This window comes from Ailuropoda melanoleuca, chromosome 2 (assembly GCF_002007445.2).
Source record: "Ailuropoda melanoleuca isolate Jingjing chromosome 2, ASM200744v2, whole genome shotgun sequence".
In the NCBI taxonomy this organism is placed as follows: Eukaryota; Metazoa; Chordata; class Mammalia; order Carnivora; family Ursidae; genus Ailuropoda; species Ailuropoda melanoleuca.
Window position 1 is genome coordinate 88,320,858 of NC_048219.1, and position 22,902 is coordinate 88,343,759.

At 44.1% G+C, this 22,902-nt stretch overlaps 1 protein-coding gene across 7 annotated transcripts in view; it reads left to right on the plus strand.

Moving 5' to 3' along the window:
• PIP5K1A (phosphatidylinositol-4-phosphate 5-kinase type 1 alpha) overlaps positions 1-21,900 on the plus strand; it is a 42,121-nt gene extending 20,221 nt beyond the window's left edge. For 4 of the 7 annotated variants that reach the window (XM_019799754.2, XM_019799756.2, XM_034654257.1 and 1 more), the window contains 13 exons: positions 3,574-3,605; positions 5,787-5,867; positions 7,478-7,608; positions 8,045-8,162; positions 8,556-8,708; positions 9,708-10,007; positions 13,099-13,304; positions 14,091-14,174; positions 15,001-15,049; positions 15,256-15,340; positions 16,398-16,544; positions 16,744-16,873; positions 20,288-21,900. In XM_019799754.2, coding sequence (XP_019655313.1) covers positions 3,574-3,605; positions 5,787-5,867; positions 7,478-7,608; positions 8,045-8,162; positions 8,556-8,708; positions 9,708-10,007; positions 13,099-13,304; positions 14,091-14,174; positions 15,001-15,049; positions 15,256-15,340; positions 16,398-16,544; positions 16,744-16,873; positions 20,288-20,372 — 1,601 coding nt within the window. In that variant the 3' untranslated portion in view covers positions 20,373-21,900. Of the gene's footprint in view, positions 1-3,573; positions 3,606-5,786; positions 5,868-7,477; positions 7,609-8,044; positions 8,163-8,555; positions 8,709-9,707; positions 10,008-13,098; positions 13,305-14,090; positions 14,175-15,000; positions 15,050-15,255; positions 15,341-16,397; positions 16,545-16,743; positions 16,874-19,959; positions 20,009-20,287 lie in introns of all 7 variants that reach the window. The other 3 variants (XM_019799755.2, XM_011225128.3, XM_019799757.2) reach the window with 2 other exon arrangements.
• The last annotated feature ends 1,002 nt before the right edge of the window (positions 21,901-22,902 follow it).

Sequence of the window (22,902 nt, forward strand, 5' to 3'; positions counted from 1 at the left end):
CACGCTCTCTCTCTGACAAATAAAATCTTAAAGAGTCAGAGGCTTAACCTGCTGAGCCACCCAGGTGCCCCTAATCATCATCATCATCATCATCATCATTATCATTATTATTTAGATCCCATTATCACTCTAACTGCATCAGCCATAGGGTCCTTGCGATTATTCCCAGCTTTACAGTTGCCGATAGCTAAGCAATTGGCACCAAAATTCCACTGAGTAAAGTCCTCTCACCCTGGTTCTGGGTACTTTGCAAGAGTGTAGCAGCCCTAGAGCTACAGGTTTGTGGGGTGAAACTAGGAACAGTAGCAAGTAGAACTTCTCAGGGAGATATGGGGCTTTCTTACTAACCCTGTGCCTTCAGATCACTTATCTGCCTTTTTCTCCTTCCATTGTTTAACTTTGTCTAGTGACTACTTGTGTACAGAGGGGGTTATTTTTTAGGTAAGACTGTCAGACTAGGACTGGATGTTGGCCCTTCTTGGTTCTGCCAGATACCTTCCAAACCTTTTCCTCTGTGGTGAAAAAAGAAGGGATAGGCCAAGCCCTGACCAAGGAGTCCAGAATTAGTGTTTGTCTTCTCAACCGAAAGCATACTGATTTTCTCTTTGAGAATCAGTGATTCTGTAGTTGCACGTGTGCACTTACGGGAGGGTGTGGGGGAGCAGCTGAGGGGTTTGGGAGCAGCCAAGTAATTTGAGATGCTAATTAAAATTCCTTGAAGGTCTATGTAATTGAACATTAAAACTTGCTGTGAGGCCAACTTCGCCCTTGCTTTAGAAATCACATTGAATATATTTGTATAGCATGTTATGGTCCATTTGATTTAGCTTATCTAATCTGTACATTGACTTTTTTTTTTTTTAAGATTTTGTTTATTTGAGAGAGAGCGAGAGAGAGCACAAGTGGAGGGGAGGGGCAGAGGGTGAGGGAAAAGCATACTTCCCGCTGAACAAGGAGCCTGATGAGGGCCCAGTCCCAGAATGCTGGGATCATGACCAGAGGTGAAGGAAGACACTTAACAGACTGAGCTACTCAGGTGCCCGCAAGACCTTTTTTAAAAATGATGTAGGCTCCACGAGAGCCCAGTGTGGGGCTTGAACAGACAACCGGGAGATCAAGATTTGAGCTGAGATCAAGAGTCAGATGCTTAACCGACTAAGCTGCCAGGTGCCACTACATAAACCTTTTTTTTTTTTTTTTTTTTGATTTTACTTACTTATTTGAGGGAGAGAACATGAGCAGGTGGGAGGGACAGGGGAAGAAGGAGAAGCAGACCCCCTGCTGAGCAGGGAGCCTGACACAGGACTCCATTCCAGAACCCTGGGATGATGACCTGAGCTGAAAGTAGACACTTAACCTACTGAGCCACCCAGGCTCCCCTGTAAGATCATTTTATAAAATCATCACAAGACCCACACAGCTTTAATGTTGTTTCCCAATGAATTTTTTTAGTTAAGCATAGAGAACAATTTACCTGATCTAACAGAGATTTGAAGCCAGGTCTTCTGATTTTTAAATAGCTCAGCATGTTGACTCCTGGCTGAAGGTTGTAAGATATAAAAGGTTAGACCTCAGGGCACCTGCGTGGCTCAGTTGGTTAAGCGTCTGCCTTTGGCTTAGGTCATCATCCCAGGGTCCTGGGATCGAGCCCCTCATTGGGCTCTTCATTCACTGGGTAGCCTGCTTCTCCTCTTCCTCTACCTGCTGCCCTGCCCTACTTGTGCTCGCTCACTCTCTCTGTATCAAATAAATAAAATCTTAAAAAAAAAAAAGGTTAGTCTTTTTTTTTTCCTTTGTTGATGGACATCTTAAATTTTATAGGGGCACCTGGGTGGCACAGTGGTTGAGCGTCTGCCTTCGGCTCAGGGCGTGATCCCGGCGTTGTGGGATCGAGCCCCGCATCAGGCTCCTCTGCTATGAGCCTGCTTCTTCCTCTCCCACTCCCCCTGCTTGTGTTCCCTCTCTTGCTGGCTGTCTCTATCTCTGTCAAATAAATAAATAAAATCTTTAAAAAAATTTTTTTTATAGTAAGTCGGTAGCAGTTTTAATGATAAATCTGAATTATCCTGGCTTGGGGTTCCAGTACTAATTTACCTGGTCTTTTACTTAGCTGAAGTTGATCTGACTGAGGATGAAGCATCTATAAAGGGTGTAGATTATAGGGCTTTTCCAGTTTTCTGGGTCATTTTATGCAGCAGATCTTCCTAACAGCTAGATGACATTTCCATTGCCTCCTAATTTGGGAAGAGGAATGAAAACCATCTGTTCCCCATTTTTTGCCACCCTGACTCACTATGGGGAAGGAAATTTTGCTGCTCTCCTTATTGGTAACAGAAATATTTGGTCTGTGGCCTCTGTACGACTAAGGGCTATTTTCACAGCCTTTCCTCTGAGCCTAGCTATATTCTGAAATTCTCAGGGCCCTTGATTATTTGTCTTAAACAGTCATGATTAGGGCTTCACCTTATTGCCCTTAATCCCATGTGTTGCTGTTGCTGCCTTACCATTAATCCTTATACATACACTGGAACTGGGATCTTCCTGCTCAGGTATTATTGAAGATCCATCCCATTAGACTCCTCTTTTAATTTTCTTTAATATGGGTAATCTGTATTCCCTTTGAATTCTTTAGAATTAGATTGAAGGTATATATCAGTAGTCTTTGAAGTTAAAGGTCAACATTTTCCAATATGAAGGGGGAACAGTCTGTCTTCCTGAGTGGACATGTGTCTCTAGTGTGATCATGGATGAAGGTTATGGGTATGGCACACCCTTGAGAACTGATTTAACCTTTCAGAGTAGATTTTCTACAGATAGGTACTTTTAGTCACTTTATAAACATATTCTTATAATCTTTCCTAAATTTAAATGGATAAAAGTCGTAATACTTATGAGATTGAACCACACACTTATCTTACACATCTGCACTGGTTAAATATTTGATAAGTAGAACTCACTTTAGTAAGTAAACGCCAACAAATTCCTGTTGAGTTTACAGCAGAAATCAAGGTGAGGAGGTAGGGGTGCAGAATCTTCATTATTTCAGCATTGTATTTTCTCATCCTTAGTTGCCTTATCTCTGTAGATCAACTCTTTACCTATTTTCTGAAATAATTAATAGAGGAGTAAAGCACCATAGATATGCTCTGAAAGTTCTTACCCTTTTAGCTGTACAGGAAAACTTATTAATCAAGCCCTAGATTCTCCAGCGAGTTTTAGGTCTCTCTTATGCCCTTTCTCTTTCAGCCATGGTATCAAATGAGACCCTCTTGACTCTAATGGTTAAATGTATCAAGAACAGATCTTATTTCCCAGAAAATAATAAGAAGAATTGAGTGAAAAAAGGGACTAGAACAAGAATGGAATATGCATAAGGGTTCTGTGAGTATGGAGGAAAAAGAGGAAGGGATATTTAAAATCCCTGTGCAAAAGGATTTAGTATCAAGAGGCAGGAGCTCATTGTCAGGTTTAGTTGGATTCAAGCCCCAGTTGTTTCGGTGTGCTTGATAGAAATTGTGGACACTGGTGTGTGTATGTACACTTCTGATTGTGTTTTGTTTATTCTTTTAACAGCATCAGGAATCAAGAGATCCATGGCATCTGAGGTGAGTTTGATATTGGTACCATGTTTCTGAAACTTTAATTCTGGGATAGGAGGATACCTGTTTATGACATCTTTATTTTCCCCTACTTGGATCTTAGAAGTTAGGTGGGGGGCGCCTGGGTGGCACAGCGGTTGGGCGTCTGCCTTCGGCTCAGGGCGTGATCCCGGCGTTATGGGATCGAGCCCCACGTCAGGCTCCTCTGCTTATGAGCCTGCTTCTTCCTCTCCCACTCCCCCTGCTTGTGTTCCCTCTCTCGCTGGCTGTCTCTATCTCTGTCATATAAATAAATAAAATCTTTAAAAAAAAAAAAAAAGTTAGGTGGGATTCTTACATCTCTTTGGTAAGCTAGAGATCATACAACGACTTTTGTTGTAGTTTATTATAGATAGCTCACGTTGATTGACCTTTGTTTTAATGTATCAAATGTAGGATACCAAAGAGTAAGTAATTTCTCTAAGTGTCTTTTATTCTTATTTAGTCTGGTAAACACTCCTGTGAGCTGAGTACCATTGCTGTCCATGTTTTACAGATAAGAAGAGTGAGGATTAGAGTTTCTTTTTTTTTTTTTTTAAAGATTTTATTTATTCGACAGAGATAGAGACAGCCAGCGAGAGAGGGAACACATGCAGGGGGAGTGGGAGAGGAAGAAGCAGGCTCATAGCGGAGGAGCCTGATGTGGGGGCTCGATCCCATAATGCCGGGATCACGCCCTGAGCCGAAGGCAGACGCTCAACCGCTGTGCCACCCAGGCGCCCCAGGATTAGAGTTTCTATAACTTGTCCAAGGTCACACAATTAATAAGGCTGGGATTAAAACCCACACAATCTGACATTAAAGACCACTCTTTGGTTTTGCTGTTACTGCCTCCTGTTGCATAGCTTCAGTGAATTTGAAGAACTTCTTTTAACCATACAGATGCTGTTAATTTCCTAAGTTTTTCTTTTCTGTGCAGAATATCTTCCATTTGCTTAACTTTCTTCCTTTCAGTATTTCCCAAACCTCTTCTTATTTCTTGCCTCTCTCCTGAGTTTTGTGACAGGGTTTCAGAATGCAGGCCCCCTTTGGCCTGGGATTTTAGGTTTTTCTCTTAGAACCTCTTCCAAGATCTTTGAGATGATATACTGAGGGTTTTCTGACATTAAGGGCCTTAGCAAGAAGAGTAGAACTTGAGGGGCGCCTGGGTGGCACAGCGGTTAAGTGTCTGCCTTCAGCTCAAGGCGTGATCCTGGCGTTCCGGGATCGAGCCCCACATCAGGCTCCTCTGCTATGAGCCTGCTTCTTCCTCTCCCACTCCCCCTGCTTGTGTTCCCTCTCTCGCTGGCTGTCTCTGTCTCTGTCCAATAAATAAAATCTTTAAAAAAAAAAAAAAAAAAAAAAGAAGAAGAGTAGAACTTGAATATCAGGCCCTAAGATCATGACACCCTATTTACACTGGCCTTTTTGCCTTTGGCTTATTAACTTAATGAGTATTGACATCATGAAGAATACCTTAGTGTCTTTTGTACTTCACCTTGATGTAGGAATAGCCTTCTAAGCTCCGCTCTACTGGTATTACTCCTTCCTTATTTCAGGGGCTGTCCTGTGGGTGGAAAACAAAGCTGTATCATGTTCCCAGGAATCTCTTCAAGGCACTGAGGGCTTCTGTCTCAGAGGAGTCGTCTTACTGCCTCAGCTTTTTAATTCCTGGGTTTGCAGTACTTACATTTGCAAGTGGCTAGATCATTTTTACTGGTGAATGCACTTTGAGCAGGTAGTGTTCCTGTCCGGTTGAAGATTAGAGGGTTAGAAGTTTCTGAAAGAAAGCTGGTGAAAAAGAACGGGTCTGTGGAACTACTTTTAACCTGTCTTGCTTTTGTGAACTAAGGTTTGTTCTTTTTCCCGGAGCAGCTATTTCATAGTTCTCTTGTTTCTATTTTTCCTTAATGTAACTCATTTTTTTATGTCTTCTTTTTGAGGATCAAAAATGAAATACATGTCCCTTGGAATTTTCTGTGTTCTTTTCGCCAGTTAATTCATTGGGAAACAACACTAAAGCTGTGTGGGTCTTGTGAAGATTTTATAAAATGTTCTTAACCTAGAACGGGTTGAGTAAGCGTTCAGTTTGTTTTAATGTACCATCACGGTAGCTGAATGGTGTATTACATGGGGATCATGTGCTAATTTTGACTCTTCTTTTTCCAGGTGCCTTATGCCTCTGGCATGCCCATCAAGAAAATAGGCCACCGAAGTGTTGATTCCTCAGGAGAGACAACATATAAAAAGGTGTGTCTGGGTGGAACCCTTTCATTTCACTCCAGGAAGGGATAGTTCTGTCCCCTTGGTGTTATTCTCCACATTTTGTCTCATTTCTTGATGTCCTAAGCCTTTGCACAAGAGCTATCATACAGCTTGGACTTCAGAGTTTGCTTTCAGTTCTGGACCACTGTGGGAGGTGCTCAGGCTTCTCAAGGGACAGTGTTCAACCTTTCCATTGAGCGTCTGTTCCTTGTTTGATACAGGGTATGAAGATTTCTTGGAGTCCTGTTTCTGGCCCACGTAAATTTTTCTTGTGTGTGTTCTCTGCCCTTACTGCACTGTCAGGGACCTGACGCTCTCTGGGATTTGGCTCGAGGCCCTTGTCAATTCAACAGATATTTATTGAGTTCTATTTGCTGAACATTGAGACAAAAAGATGAGTTTCTAGGCTAATTGGAGACGCACACACTTCAATCTAGTTTTATATATATATATCTAGAGAGAGAGAGAGATAATTTGGGGGGGCTAGTGATCTCTAGCAGGGAGATTGGTTGGCTCAGTCAAGAGAGCATGCGACTCTTGATCCCGAGGTTGTGAGTTTGAGCCCCACATTGGGCATGGAGCCTACTTAAATAAACTAATTTCTACCCCTAACATGGGGCTCAAACTCATGACCCTGAGTCAGCCAGGCACCCCTCTAGTTAACATTTTAGTGCCTAATGAGGACTAAGTAGAAATACAAGTAATTTAATACTTGGTGAGAGTTGGGGATGAAGGAAATCATTTAGAACAAAACTGTCCAGAACTTTCTACAGTAACTGAAATGTGCTATAATCTGTGTTCTCCAGTAGTAGCCACTAGTCATACTTGAATGTGACTGGTAAGACCGAAAAGGCAGATTTTCAATTTTTATTTTGATTAACTTAAATAGCCATCGGTAGCAAGTGGCTAGTGTACTGGACAGCACAGATCTAGGTGATGTGATATTTTCCCATGGGATTGTAAGAGTGAGGCTCTTCAATTTGTGTTTTGACCATAGTGTGATAATTTTAAATCTAAACACTTCTCTCAGAAATAATTTGAGTCTTTTAGGCTTTCTTCTTCAGTTAGGAACTTTTTTTGCCACTCTGTCGTCCTTGGGACACCAATCAGGCTCTGCCTTAAAGGACTGAAACTTCTGTAGCCAGGTAGTCCGTCATAATATCAGTTAATTTTAGTTGCGTTCTGTATTTCATGAATAAAATGTTTGGAGATCCCCAGATTCTCTGTGATACTCTGCACGCAGGAATCTTTGGAGTGAGACTTAAGATTGTTCTCTCAGTACAACATACCTTCCAAATGTTGATACGGATAGTGGCTTCCAGCTATAGATAGGGATAGGCAGGAACACCTTGCCTAGCTGAGGCTGATTCAGACAGTGCTGCCTTTGCTACTGTGTATCTTCATACCCTTTCAATCTTTACCAGGCTTAACTGCCATGTAAAGCAAGGAGGAATTGGATTGCCCCGGTTTAGTCTGAAGTACTAGAAGGGCATTTGCTTTTGAGTGCTTCTTCTGGCTCTTCCCTCCTGAGTTTTTATTGTTCTGATCAGATTTAATACTAGAAACTTTCATCTCGTTTTTCTTCTGTTTCTCAGACAACCTCATCTGCCTTGAAAGGTGCCATCCAGTTAGGCATTACTCACACTGTGGGAAGCCTGAGTACCAAACCAGAGCGTGATGTCCTCATGCAAGACTTCTATGTGGTGGAGAGTATCTTCTTCCCCAGGTACTTAATGTTGAGGGGAATGTCCTGGGAAGTGTGGCTTTTTCATATCAGCCTCAGGCCAGTTTTAGGGGTTCAGGTCTAATTTAGGCATGTGCACAATGTCCAGTCTTTAACTTGATCTTGGGGTGATGTGGGAACAGAGGATTTGGAGAGCAGATGCTGTCCTTTGAATGCTTCCATAAGCCTCTGGCCTTTGGAGTGAGCCCTAAAAAGCAATTCAGTGCACTAGGTAGGGGGCAGTGTGATTCCCTGTACCATGTCTTAATCCCTATGCTGTGGCTTTGTCCCACTAAGCAACTGACTCATCTGATCCCTCTGGTTTTCTCAGAAGGGATGTATTGACCTGCCTCTGAGTTACTCTGAGTGTCTGCCCAGGATGGACTCCCTGGGTGACAGGGACTGGTAAATTACAGCTTTTTCTATTTTAAACCCACAGCGAAGGGAGCAACTTGACCCCTGCTCATCATTATAATGACTTTCGGTTCAAGACCTATGCACCTGTTGCCTTTCGTTACTTTCGGGAGTTATTTGGTATCCGGCCTGATGATTACTTGGTAAGCTTCTGGTTCTCAGGACCCTATGACTCCAGTATCAGAGGGATCCTCCCAAAGGAAGACCCTCTCTCCACAGTCTTGCTGTAATTTTCCTTTATTTATTTACTTATTTTTTTAATTTATTCGACAGAGATAGAGACAGCCAGGGAGAGAGAGAACACAAGCAGGGGGAGCGGGAGAGGAAGAAGCAGGCTTATAGCGGAAGAGCCTGATGTGGGGCTCGATCCCGTAACGCCGGGATCACGCCCTGAGCTGAAGGCAGACGCTTAACCGCTGTGCCACCCAGGCGCCCCTGTAATTTTCCTTTAGAACAGAATTGCATCTATACTTAATTTCTGGTTGGACAGGCCCTGGTATTTCTGAACTTCTTGCTCTCTTCTTTCTGGGCCCCAGTACTCCCTCTGCAGTGAGCCGCTGATTGAGCTCTGCAACTCTGGAGCTAGTGGTTCCCTCTTCTACGTGTCCAGTGACGATGAATTCATCATTAAAACGGTCCAGCATAAAGAGGCGGAGTTTCTGCAGAAGCTGCTTCCAGGATACTACATGGTGAGGGAAGAGGAGCACTGGCTACCTCTGCTGCCCACTCCACTCCTGGACAAGGCTGGCTCGTGCTGTCTCTCGCGCTCTCTCTCTCTCTCAGATAAATAAATAAAATCTTTAAAAAAGGTAAAAAGGCTCTCTTCAGCAGGGCAACACAATGTCAGCACTTTTGTCTTAAAGATGTATTTCATTTTGTGGCTTTTTGCCCCATCTCTCTTGCCTCTCTGGGGCTAAAAGGGGTTTTATTTATCTGTCTTTTTTTTTTTTTTTAAGATTTTATTTATCTGAGAGAGAGAGAGTGAGAGAGAGCGCAAGCGGGGGTTAGGGGTGGGAGTAGAAGAGGGAGAGGGGGGAGAAGCAGATTTCCTGCTGAGCAGGGAGCCCCATGCGGTACTCGATCCCAGGACCCTGGGATCATGACCTGAGCCGAAGGCACATGCTTAACTGACTGAGCCACTTAAGCGCACCTGTCTGTCCTATTCTAGGTATTATTTGACTTAGACCATCCTACCCAAAGTTGAAATTCAGTGATGATTTTGTTTTCTGTTCTTAGGCCACCTCCTACGCTAGGGAATGAGGTTGGTTACTTCTCTTGATAGCACTCTACTCCATCTTACTCTGACTGACTGCTCTCAGAGCTTCTGGAGAAGTTAGTTTTGCTTTGCATCACACCCACAAGAATATACTGTACCAATGGCTTAGAATTAAGACTTTTTCAACATGGTCTTTTCTTACACCTCTTTAAAAGACTACACCCATCATATATTGAGTATCCTGACTGATTACTGTTTTGGAGGGTCTGTGGCTCAGCTTGGCGGTGATCCGATCACTGAGATAGATGTATTGGGAAGCTGTAAACAAACATGACGTGGGCTTATGGGCCGATAAATTGTACCTGAATCCCACATAGCAGACCAAGGAAGGTGGGTGGCAGCTTTTACTCTTGAGTTTCACTGAAAATCAGCTGACTTGCTCTCCTGCTTCTTTTTACTTTTGTGCCCTCAGAACCTCAACCAGAATCCTCGCACTTTGCTGCCTAAATTCTATGGACTGTACTGTGTGCAGGCAGGTGGTAAGAACATTCGAATTGTGGTGATGAACAATCTCTTACCACGGTCGGTCAAGATGCACATCAAATATGACCTCAAGGGCTCAACCTACAAACGCCGGGCTTCCCAAAAAGAGCGAGAGAAGCCTCTCCCCACCTTTAAAGACCTGGACTTCTTACAAGACATTCCAGATGGTCTTTTTCTGGATGCTGACATGTACAATGCTCTGTGTAAGACCCTACAGCGTGACTGTCTGGTGAGTTTATCATATTTCCTCCCCTCTCAGATACCAAAAATCCCAGCCACTAAAACAGCTTATTGTTCTTAGGCGTTAGATCTGTTTGAGATGGGACTCAGCTCCTTAGCCCCACATGTCCCAGACTTCATTTAAAGTAACTTTTACTTTAGGTTATTGCTGAGCCTTTACATGTTTACATTCTGTTTATCCTCCCCCACCTGGCTTCATTTTCTTTACCTCTCCTAGGCCTCATCATCCTAGAGTCCCCTTATTTTCATACCAGCACCATCATTCCTCAGACCTTGGTCCTGCCTGCCAAATTCAGATTTATATCTTGGAAGCTGTGTGCTGCTGAAGGAAACCGGTTACACACCTGTGTCTATTCTACCAGCATCTCTGTAGGTTGATGCTGTCCAGACTCAGTATTGTTCATGAGTCCACTTCCTGTTCTCAGCACAGATGTCACATGAATGGCACTATCCAAACCATTTTTTCTTATCCCCCAGCCTTGTTTCTCAACAGACTACCTTACTCTGCTATTCCATATCATCCCTTTGTCCTACCCCCATCCCCAGTTTATAAACATGTATACACTTACCTGTCTTTAATCTCCTTTCTGCCCAATTTGGTGGCTTATTCCAGGTCAGTCACTTTTTCAGGACTGTTTCTTTAGGATTCTGTTTCACATCTTGCTTCCTTTCGCTCCCCTGGCTTCAGCCTCTATCAGCTGTTTTCTTTCTGCATGCAAGCCAACTTTTATCTCTTCCATCTTAAGGTTAGGAGGATTTTTTTTCTTTTTCTTTTTCTTTTCTTTCTTTTTTTTTTAAGATTTTATTTATTTATTTATTTATTTATTTGATAGAGAGAGTGAGCACAAGCAGGGAGAGCGACAGGCAGAGGGAGAGAGAGAAGCAGGCTCCCTGTGGAGCAAGGAGCCCAATGCAGGGCTCAATCCCAGGACTCTGGGATCAGGATCTGAGCTGAAGGCGGTCACTGTAAACCAACTGAGCCACCCAGGTGCCCTTGGAGGATTTTTTTTTTTCAATGTCTCCATTTGTCTTTTTCGTTTATCGTCTCCTATTCCTGCATCAACCCACTGTCATGGCTTTTGCTCTCACCCCTTCACTTAAACTACTCTCCCTCATGACCACCTCAGATGCCAAGTAGAGAATATTTCTCAGTCCTTCCTTGCTTTTTCTGCAGCTTGAAAGTTGACTCTTTCCACTTTCTTAATGTACCTTTTTGTTTTTGTGACACCTTTCCCTGCTGGTTTTTACATTTCTGATTGTTTTTTTCTCATCTGCTGTTGTAGGATCATCTTCCTGTACTCACTCCATAGTGTTGCCCATCCTTGTCCTTGGCTTACTCTGCATCTACTTATAGGGTAATGCCTAGTTTAGTTTGGCTCCTCTGGTTGATAGGACTGGACACAGTACAGAGTTGTTTTCAAACTATGCATAAGAATCACTCCTGTGCTTTCTTCATCCCTTTCTCCACCAACCTAGCAAAATACCCTTGGTTGAGCTGCATCACCAGAGTGGGCTGCTGGAACTGGTGTGAGTGTACTGTTCTGCACCCTGTTCTGGAATGGAAAGAGGGTTGAGAACCATAGGATATAATCCAGGCTCCTTGAGGCGCCTGGGTGGCTCAGTCGGTTAAGCGTCTGCCTTCGGCTCAGGTCATGATCCCAGGGTCCTGGGATCAAGCCCCACATCAGGCTCTCTGCTTAGTGGGGAACCTGCTTCTGCCTTGCCCCCTTGCGCTTTCCCCCTTCCCCCCCACTCGTGCATGCGTGCACTCTCCCTCTGTGTGTCAAATAAATAAATAAAATCTTTAAAAAAAGAATCCAGGCTCCTTAGTATGATACATCAGGCCTGTCATTGTTTTGCCTCTGTCAGCCTCTGGAATCTGCCACATCTGGCCTTTGCATTTTCCATTTTAGCAGTACCAAATTATACCTCCCTGCACATACTGTGCTGTTTGTTTCATGCTTCCAGGCGTTGAAATAGTCCTTCCTTTATTTATTTGGACTCACTCTCTAATTTATTGTTCATAAACTTATTTGCATATCACTTCCTGATCTCCTCCGTACTATCAATCATGTAAGCACTTCTGTTGTTGCATGTGTTAGACTTTATTGGATTTATTTTTACATTTGTTTTCTTTTCTAAATTATAACATTGTTGAGAACAGAAACTCTTGAGTATCTTTGTGTCCCCATAAACAGGCACAATGCCTGCAGGTGGTAGGGCTTCAGTAAATACTGAACTGAATCAAAGCTGGTCATATAAAGTCCTGCAACCAGATATACTCCATCATGAAATGTACTTTTACCACACTTTCCTTGCGGATTCTTTATAGTACAGATATGTATTCCACGTTCCCTTAAGAGTATGATGCTCTTTTCACAAAGAGATACAAGGAAAGAACAAACAAAGAGAATGTTGTGGGCTAGGCAGTGGCCTAATACATATTTACTGAAATAGAAGAAAGCTGAGGGGATAGAAATAATGAGTGACTAGAGGAAGTTAATATATATATTCTTCTCCAGGGAGTAGGAGGAGCAAAGGATAAGCCTATAGTTAACCCTGGAGGTCAAGAATAATTGAATCTTGGGGCACCTGGCTGGCTTACTTGGGGGAACGTGCAACTCTTGATCTTGTGGTTGTGAGTTCAAGCCCCACATTGCGTGTAGAGATTACTTGAAAATAAAATCTTTAGGGGCCCCTGGGTGGTGCAGTCAATTGAACATCCAACTCTTGGTTTTGGCTCGGGTCGTGATCTCAGGGTCGTGAGAATGAGCCCTGCGTCGGCTAAAGTTTTTCTCTCCCTCTGTCCCTCCCCCTCGTTGTGTGCCCCCCCCTCGTTGTGTGCCCCCCCCACAAATAAATCTTTTTTAAAAAATCTTTAAAAAAATAAATAAATAAATANCCCCCCCCGCCATGTTCTCTCTATCACTGTCTCTATCTCTCTCTCTCAAATAAATAAAATCTTTTAAAAAATCTTAAAAAAGAAAAAAAAATTGAGTCAGGAAATCTGTGAGATCCTGAAGAAAGTCTTCATATCTCCCAAGGCTCAGAACATGGTTTGTTTTTTTTCCTTCCATTAGGTGCTGCAGAGCTTCAAGATAATGGACTATAGCCTTTTGATGTCGATCCATAACATAGATCATGCACAGCGAGAGCCCTTAGGCAGTGAAGCACAGTCCTCAGCTGACACTCGCAGACCAGCCCCCCAAAAGGCTCTCTATTCCACGGCTATGGAATCTATCCAGGGCGAGGCTCGGCGAGGTGGCACCATGGAGACTGATGACCAGTGAGTGGGCTCAGGGGCACCAGGATGGAGAGCATAGACTCGGCATTTTTTTTTCTTGAGGAAAAAATGCAGCTCTTGGCATAAGAGTAGCCCCAATTCAGCAGTTAAGTTGACAGTATTAACACTTACAGAACTATAGAACAAGCCTTCCTAAGGATGTAAAAGGAAAGGAGGAGGTCTTAAGTGGGGGATCTGTAGTACATCTGGGAAGGAGAGCTGTTTAAGATTAAAACACCTTTCAAAAAGAATATACTTAGAGTCTTAGACACATGTCTGCATGTTCTATTAGGACTTCACCAAAAGTAATTTACTATAGGCAGCTTTATGGAAGGTGTCTTTCTCACCATCCTGGTTCTATCAAGGAAGTGTATTTACTGAATCATCATAAATGTCTTGTAAGTGGTTTCATTTTTAAGGTGTCCTGTACTGTGACTCTCAAGAAGAGAGTCCTAGGGGGCATGAATTAAACTACGAAAGTACTGAGGAAGTTCAGAGTTATCTGAGCACTTCCAGCGTTGCTGAGTAGGGGTGACTTTAGATTCTCTCTGGTGGACTCGGGGTCGGAGAGTCAGGCGAGTGAGACTAGGAGAGAAAGAGGTTATAATACATATTCCAGAGTGGCTCTTGGGGTTGGAGGAAGGTTTTCACTCTTCCCCAGTTTATGGAAGATGGGACAGTTATGTTTAGGTCTCAGTTCCCTGTCCTGATCTGACTTGAGGTTAGGAGAAGCCCTTATGTGCTAGGCCAGAGATTTTCTTACTGTTTTCTTCTTGTCTTCCGGAACAGTATGGGTGGCATCCCTGCCCGCAATAGTAAAGGGGAAAGGCTGCTGCTTTATATTGGGATCATTGACATCCTCCAGTCTTACAGGTGAGGAGCGTATGGATTCCAAATGAGGGGACAGAGTGGTTGCAGATAACTATTCACATTTTTCCTTTAGATGAGTTTGTCACTAAATTCTACCTGAAACAGGAACAGTGAAGGCGCATTCTAGCTGCTTACCTCATTGGGTTTCGGATGGTGGTTTATTTCCTGGATTTTGCCTGTCTCTCTGGCTTCGTTACCCTGCCACCTTCCCAAACGTAACATACATCTCTGTGGAGAGCTGAGTCAGTCCTCAGAAGCAACAGGGTAGAATGCACCGTCTGTCTCTTTGTGAAAAACCTGTGAGATGAGTCATACTCCACATTGGGATACAGCTGGAAACATGTTCCTCTTTTCCTCAGAGGAAAAACAAGAGGATCACTGTGTCCTGTGCTATTAACCTATGGAACCAAGGCAGTGAAGTGATAGGGAGGAGCTGGAAATGTTAGATCCCAGTTTTACTCCTGTAAACAGGTTTCCGCTACTAATGAGGACTGGGTAGTCCTTGGTTTACTGTTTCAGGGTATTATCGTCCAGTTTTAATTCCCCTCTTCCAGGCATGCCTATCTGTCCCTTCATTTCTCCTTTTGCAATAAGTGTTCTTGTTCCTGACTTGCCGGGGACATACTAAGTTCCCTTTTTCCATGGGGGAGGTAATTAACTTACCTAGAAGCAGCTTTGGTCTCTGTCCTGATCAAACACTACCGTGTCTGTTCTTTGGAAAGGCAGTGTAATAGAGGGAGTGCTTTCCCAGCTGCTTTACTTCATAAAAGAGAAAACTGTCATTCATTTAAAAACTCTGTGACTATGTGATACACATTTTTCTTGGCAGGTTTGTTAAGAAGTTGGAGCACTCTTGGAAAGCCCTGGTACACGATGGGGTGAGTAGCAGTTTGCTAGAGGCTCTCCTCCTGCCTCCTTCAGTTCTGATTTGCCCCCTCAATTTCTTCTTTCTTTCTTATTTCATTTGTGGGTTCTACCCTTCTGCCGGGGTCTCAGCCTAGAGGAAAATGGGCCTTGGACTAAATAGCAGTCCTCTCGCTGGCCTCCCCTCTCTAACTCTGCAGCCATCTCTTCTGCTCTGCAGGACACCGTGTCGGTGCACCGCCCAGGCTTCTACGCCGAACGGTTCCAGCGCTTCATGTGCAACACAGTGTTCAAGAAGATACCCCGTAAGTGGCTTCTACCAGATGACCCCCCAGTGACTCCCTTACGCCAGGAGATGGGTGGGCAAGACACCTCTGTCAGGGGACTGCCAAAGCCTCTTCTGCTCTACCCACATCCCGTGAGAGCTGCTGCCCGTCTTTATGTCAGTCACTCTGTCTGTCCCAGTGGTTTCCGAGTTGCTGCTTTTCCCTTGGCTCTCCCTTCGTGTGTCATTGAGGTGAGGGGCATTTCTGGGAAATTGGTGGGATTGGGGGGAAAAGTGTCCTTGTGGGAGCAGGATCCATGCCATAGGCCGAGATGGAGCCAGACTTACAGACAGAGATAGGCAAGGGTATTACCAGTGTTCTGTTCTCTCTTCATATCCCCAGTGCCAAGGAATTCTCAGACTAGGATCAAAGGGTTGATCTGATTTCTGCATAGCAGTTGTTCTTACTCTCTTCCCTCAACTTTCTTGGTTGGAAAGTGCCAGTATCCTTCTTTCCCAACCTTCCAATGCTGCTGCCATTGGCAAATTTCCAGCTCCTTCCCGTCTCCTCATCATAGGCCTCAGTCATCTCTCAGTGCAGCAGAGAGGACTTAGGCATGCCAGACAGTCTTAAGAAGCATGGGAAAATCCCTTCAAAGTCTTTTCAAAGTGACATATAAGCAAGTGGAAAGTATCACAGGGCTGTGTGCATAAGTGCTACAAGGATGCAGAGTGAAAGGGTCATCTTCGTCAGCTTGAACTGGAGGATGCTATTGAAGAACAAGGGAGTGACGGAATGGAGGACATCTATCTCATCAGGTCGAAGCAAAGCCATGAAGGTTGCCTGTAGCGGGGGCAAGATATGTATGTGTCTGCTTTCCTCTAGGTTTTCTGCTTTCCAGAGTGAAGTGAACTGAGGTGCGCACCCTCTCCTCTGAAGAGTAGTTCATAGAGCCTGTCTTTGTTGACATTAGTCCTTCTTCCCGCTTTGCAGAGCACCTTTGGGTTTGTGTTGGGGATGCTAGCGATTTGTATCTGTGTCTTGGTGATGGTTTCTCAGGCAGGTGCTAAGTAGGCTTTCTCTTTCCCTTTTGAAGTGAAGCCCTCTCCTTCCAAAAAGTTTCGGTCTGGCTCATCTTTCTCTCGGCGAGCAGGCCCCAGCGGCAACTCCTGCATTACTTACCAGACATCGGTCTCTGGGGAGCACAAGGCACAAGTGACAACCAAGGCGGAAGTGGAGCCAGGTCAGCGCCAGGGCTGGGGTTCCCATGTGATTGGGTACTCCTTCCCTTCCTTCTGAGCCCTATCTTATCTGCCTAGGACCTCTACTCCCCGTTCCTATCCAGGAAAAGCCAAGTTGCTACATTTTTCCCCCTGTATTTCCCCCACCCCGTTTTGTCTTCCTTTTTATTTATTGATTTTCTTCCCTTTTCTTTTTTCCAGGCGTCCACTTCGGTCGTCCTGATGTTTTACCTCAGACTCCACCTTTGGAGAAAATCAGTGAGGTCTCGACTCTTCCTGACCCCTATTTCTCACCTGTAGTTGGAGAGACTTTGCAAATGCAAACTACAAGGTTGGTTCCTTGGCCCTTTTCTTCATGTAATCTTTTCATCTCTCTCTTCAGGTCCTTGGGAACCTCCATAATTTTGTTTTTTCAAGAGATCATTGTTTGTCCTTTCTCTTTACTAGATTTTTCTGGGTTTACTTTCCTTTAGCTCATCTTTAGTGATTTGGAGGTGTGTCAACATCTCTGCATCTTTAGGGGGTGTGTAGACTTTCTGATAGTCAAAATACACCCCAACTAACCCTTTATCTCCTGATGAGTTAGGTGAGAATTCTCAGCTTACTTTGTAAGCCTGGAAATGTTCCTGGGCAGTGAAGAAAATGAACAGTCAATCTTGTAAAAGGATCCATTCTAAAGATTGTGATTTAATTTTGTTACATGGTGTGTTGATTATCTATTCCATCATAATAAATTAACCCAAAACTTAGTGGATTAAAATAACAAACACATATCATAGCTTCTGTGGGTCAGGATTGTGGGTACAGCTTAGCTGGGTCCTCTGGCTCAAGGTCTTTCATGAGGTGTTGGCCACGGGCTCCCATCTCGTTCGAAGGTTCAACAGAGAGGCTTCACTTCTAAGCTCATTTATATGCTTATTGGCAGGATTCAATTCCTTATCGGTTGCTGGACAGAGGGCCTTAGTTCCTTGCTGGCAGTTAGCTGGGGCCTCCCTTGGTTCTTTGCCACATGAGCCTCTCCTTAGGACGTCCTAACTCAGAACATCACAGCTGGCTTCCCTCAGAGCGACCAAGTGAGAGTTCATGTACCTATACAGAAGCCATCATCTTTTTGTGACCTAATCTCAGAATTGACGTCCTATTACCTGTACTGCATTCTAGTCACTAAATCTAGCCCACACTCACAAGGAAGGGATTACACAAAGGTGTGAATACCAGGAAGCAGAACTCATTGGGAGCCACCTAAAAAGTGACCAGGAGTCCCATCTCCTGGCCCCCAGTGATTCCTATCCCTCCCTGTGCAAAATGGATTCATTTGTTCCCATGGTCTTCAAAAGTCTCATCCCATTATAGCTTAAGTTCCAGAATTTTGTCATCTGAATTAGGTCTTGATTTGGAGGCGCTCCCCGGGGTATTGTTCCTTGAATACAGTTGCTCTCAATCTTTGGACTTGTGAAACTAAAGAGACAGCTGTTCTCTCCCTACACACCCAGCAGACAGTGGTGAGGCAGTCAGTAGATAACCAGTGAACACATTCCTGTCCAAAAAGAGGAGTGAGGGAGGCACAGAGGAGTCACTGGTTCATAGCTAGTCCAAAATTCAGTAATTGTTGGAGTTTCTTTAATCAGGGAGAATACAGGGGAAAAGCTTGGGAGTAGTTCTCCATGACTCTTGACTCTACCTTTTGAACTCTTGGTTTTGCTTTCTGGGTCTTCCTTTTTCATGAAAGTTAGAATCTGTTTGCAGCTGGATAGTTTTCTCAGCCTGCTTCCTGCCAGTACAGTTGTGGGGTCCAGCGGTTTCTTCGTTTTGCACTGTGTCTGTCCCTTTCAGTCCCAAGCTGTGAATGTTTCTGCTGTTACAATGCCTTCAAAGATTTTCTGGGCCTCCCGTGAGTCTCACTGGTATTCAGTCCCCCAGACAAAAGCCACACCCATAGATACCTTCTTCATAAGCCCTCTGCTTCGTAGAGATCCTGTTAAGTTGAGAGGATCTGGAAGATGTTAATCTTTTTGAATGGCCTTTTGTATGATTGAATAGTACTGTAAGGAACCAACTTTGATTTTTCTGAAGTCTTAAAAAAATGTTTTACAGTCACACCCTTGGCTTTGTCTCTAGATCGCATTTTCCTGGCAGCGCTTGCTCACAAGCTGTTTTCTTAATTTTAGCATTGTTCGCTGTCTGGAGGGGCTCAGAATTCTCAAAACCATCAAGTCCTGGCAAGCCCTCCTTTTATTTAACAGTCTTTCCCTTAATTTTTTTCTTCTCATTTTACTATAAGCATTAAGAAGGAACCAGGTGGCAACATTAGCACTTTGTTTAGAATTCTTGTTAGGTAGATCGCCCAATTCATTAGACACATTCTGCTTTTCACCTAACTGCATATGACATTGTCGCAAAACTTTGTTCCACTGCATTACAGGGATCCCCTTTCTTTCAGTTTCCCGTAAGATTTTTCTCACTTTCCTTTGAGCCCATACTGGCAACTCCCTCATTCAAGTCTAAACTTCTGCAGTATATTCATGGCACTTCTAAAGTTTCACTAAAACTGTCCTTAAAGCCCACTTCCCTCTTCCAAAGCCACTTCCACTTTTTAGATTTTTAGTTCAGTAGCACTTCACTTCCAGGTACAAACATTTATGTTATATATTATTGTGTAACAAATAACCGCCAATTTGGCAGCTAAAAACTACAAACATTTATTATCTCAGATTTTATGTGGCTTCAATATCTAGGAGTGACTTAGCTGGGTGCCACTGGCTCAGGGTCTCTCAGGAGGTTACAGTGAAGCTGTTAGTCACGGAAGTAGTCTCATCTGGAGGCTCGCCCCGGGGGAGGATCAACTGGCAAGCTCGCTTATATGGTTGTTGGCAAGATTCAGTTCATTGCAGGCTGTTGGCCAGTGGTCCTCCCTCGGTTCCTTGTCACGTGCTCTCTCCATGTGGTGACTAGCCTCCCTCAGAGCAAACAGTCGATGAGAGAGCTCGAGCCCAAGAGGAACCTAGGTGTAGGGTCTTTTTGTAACCTAATCTCAGAATCGATGTTCCATCACCTGGCCTGTATTCTGTCCTCTGGAAGAGAGTCACTAAATCCAGCCTGCATTCAAGAGGAGAGAATTACACAATGGCACAAATACCAGGCAGCAGTGATCACTGAGTGCCTGCCACACCTGGGAATTGAGGACAGAAAGGGAGGGTATTAGGAAATATTTTTGTAGTACTCAAGAAGCTAAATAGTTAATTAAAACAACTTGCTTCTAAGTCTGGTAGTTTCTTAGCCGCCTCTTTCTGAATCCTGAGTTGATCCTGAAGTGAACTGTGGAGAAGCAGTATGAAATTTGACTTGAGAGGATCGTCCTTTCTCTTTTTTATCTTCTAATTCTTCTCCTCTCTGCCTCCATTTTTTTTCTCCTGTTAGTTCAGCCCTCTTGGAAAAGCCTGAAGTTGCAGAGTCAGAGTTCACCCATGTGAGTGTCTGGGATGTGGGGGAGGTGAATGCTTTCTTTGAAGGGTATAAAGAGTATCACTGATGGAGTGGAACAGGGAGTTAATTGGCAAGGTTAGAAGGAATGGGTGCCCCTTTAATCTTGCCTTTTTAAATTTTGTTGAGACCTTGTACTTGGAAGCGGAGGATGAAATAGAAGAAAACTTAACTCTGCCAGTCAGGCTGAAATGAACTTGAATTCCATTCCTGCCTCCTCATTTCGTACTTCACATCCTTAACCTTACACCCTTTCCTTTTCCAGTGAGCAAAAAAACTCAGAAGACCTGGAACAAGATTCTACCAGCTTGGTGATCCCAAGAAGCCAGCCCTTGCCCCAGCAATGCTGAGTTTTCTTCTTCGTGGTCATCACAGAAGGAGTATAATGGAGGCTCGGGGAGCTCTCCGTCTCCTTCCCCTTCCTTATGAATGGGCATTAGTGCCTCGGACAGTTGAGGACAGCAGCATCTCTCCACTTCTGAGTTAGGTGGCACGGATTTTCAACTGGCCAGCCTTGGCTTCCACAATTGAATTGTTTTCAAACCCCCATTCTTGCTGCTGGAAGTGGGGTTGCTGGACTTGGTGGTTTTCTTCCTCTTCATCTACCTTTCACCTGGAGCTGGACTCTTAATTTCCTCAGGACAGACTGGCTGGCACATTATCTCCACCTTCACGCTTTCTCTGAAAGAAGACCCTTGTAATCTTTGTAAAGGTTTTTGGGAGTAAGGGTGTTAAGCCAACTTCCACCTTACTTTTTCTTTTTCCTTAAAAAAAGGAAAAGAAAAACTAGCACACAGCACACAGTTTGAAGCTGCAGAAGTGTCGGGAGAGATCCCTATTTGTGGGGTTCCCTCAGAAGAGCCCCCGGTGTTTGAGAAATGGAAGTATGGCACTGCTTTGCCAGGAGCAGCTCCTCTTTAACTCCTCTCTTGATGAATTTCTTTAAGGCTGAAGGAACGGAGAGAGTGGGACATGGGGTAATCTTTACCCCTTTTGTTGAAACAGTAGGGCAGTCATGGGACCAGAAGATCAGAGCCCTTGCTAGGCCGGACCCTACTCACCGCCAGGCCATCACAATTGTTACTGTTTTGGAATTTGAAATGTATTCTGCTTGTTTTTCTAAATATGAAGACTTAATCAAATGAATTTGGATCCTTCTCAAAAGGAGGTTTCTTCCTTGCTCTTCCCACCTTTTCCGACAGTGTTCTGCTGTTCAAGGGGCTGAGGTGGAGAGGGGACACCTGTGTCCGTTTAACAGGCAGTCTGTATGAGGCTAGAGAATATTTGCTTAGACTCATGGGGAGCCAGCAGATTCTTGCCTAGGTGAGGTCATTGCTGTGCCACATGCCCTGTCCCTTCTCATGCAGAGAACTCGGAAATGGGAGCTGTGTAATCCGTCTGTTCCCCATCTCCAGGAGTTGTGGTTCCCCACTTGATCCTCCTGTCTGGGGACTAAGGGGGCCTGGCATCTCAGGCAGGTCGTTGAATACTGTCCCGACTCCATCCCGCCCGACCTTGATAGTAGGTTAGCCCATCCCTCAAGTAACTGTCTATATTAGACACCCCCAGCCAGTTTCTGGCTGCCTGTCTTTGCTGCCATGTTCTTTTTTACAAGAAGGAAAGAAACAATTCTTGCTATTTTTTTTTCATAATTTACTATTTATGATGTATTTAAGTGTTTTATTCAGGACAGAGTTCTGTAGGGAGTGGGAGGGAATATTTGAGGGAGGCTGGGTCTTAGGGAAGGGAATGGGGAATCAACATTTTTATGAAGTGTTACTATTTGCCTCCACTTTGTATTGTTCAGAAATGGCAAATGCAGTATAAAAGTGATAAATACCTGGTTTTAATGTATTAAACTTTCATCAGTTATTTAGACCTCTTGTTTCTTCCTGATTCTTTTTCATACACCATCTGCTCCACCTTCCTGCCCCAGCTCGGGCTCAGTGTTGTTTAGGTTGCCCTGAGCAAATGCTGCGTCCTTGCCAGTTGCCTTCAGTCTGGTGCAGGCTGGTGCTGGCTTCGTTCCCTACCTTCCAGCCACCTCTGCACTTGAACAACTTCAACTTGACAAGGAAAAGCTGTGAATGAATATGAAGGGAATTACTGTAGGTCTGTTGCCTAAGTGGCAACCTACTTTAACTGACCGATCGGGGAATCCAAAGCTCAAAGTCTTCCTCAAGTTTAGGAGGAATGGAGGAGGGACAAAGCAAGCTTGAGGTCATTTGGCCTTTGGATTCCCTCTTTCCTTCCCCTGACCTGATGCTAAGGTGTCACTTAAAGGACCACAGAGACTGGCTGCTTCCTTCAGTTCTGTTTTCCACTTCTGTGAGGTTGAGCTTAGTTATTAATTAGGCTTTTTTGCTGTGATGGGAAACGACCAAAGAGGGGGTGCTTGTTCTAAGGCACGCGTGTGGGGAAGTTCGGAGAGAAGCAAGTTAACTAAATACTGTTCTTTCCGCAGTACTATTCCTTATCTTGTTACGATGGTTCTACAAATATTTATGCAGCAGCTAGTGAGCAATGCACTGGGTAGTTGGAGGTCAAAAGAAGTAATTGACCTTCAAGAGTTTACAGGAGGCGCACACACGTACTTGTGTGTGCACAAAACGATGTTTTAGGTGGAGTACAGTTAAGGGTTTCAGTTCTCTGAGAGAGTGGTACAGAATATATTAGGTGGAAGAAAATTAGAGGTTACTGTGGACTAGAAGTGTTGGAGAAAGTTGCACATGAACCCAAGAGCCTAGAGGAATGAGAAGGGTCCTATTTTGGAGAAGAAGGAAGAGCCCACAGTGGAAGCAATAGTGAAGGAGATCTGAGTGAGAATCCTGGAGCAGGTATAGGTGGAGGCCGCACGGGAAACCCTGATAGCTAGGCTGA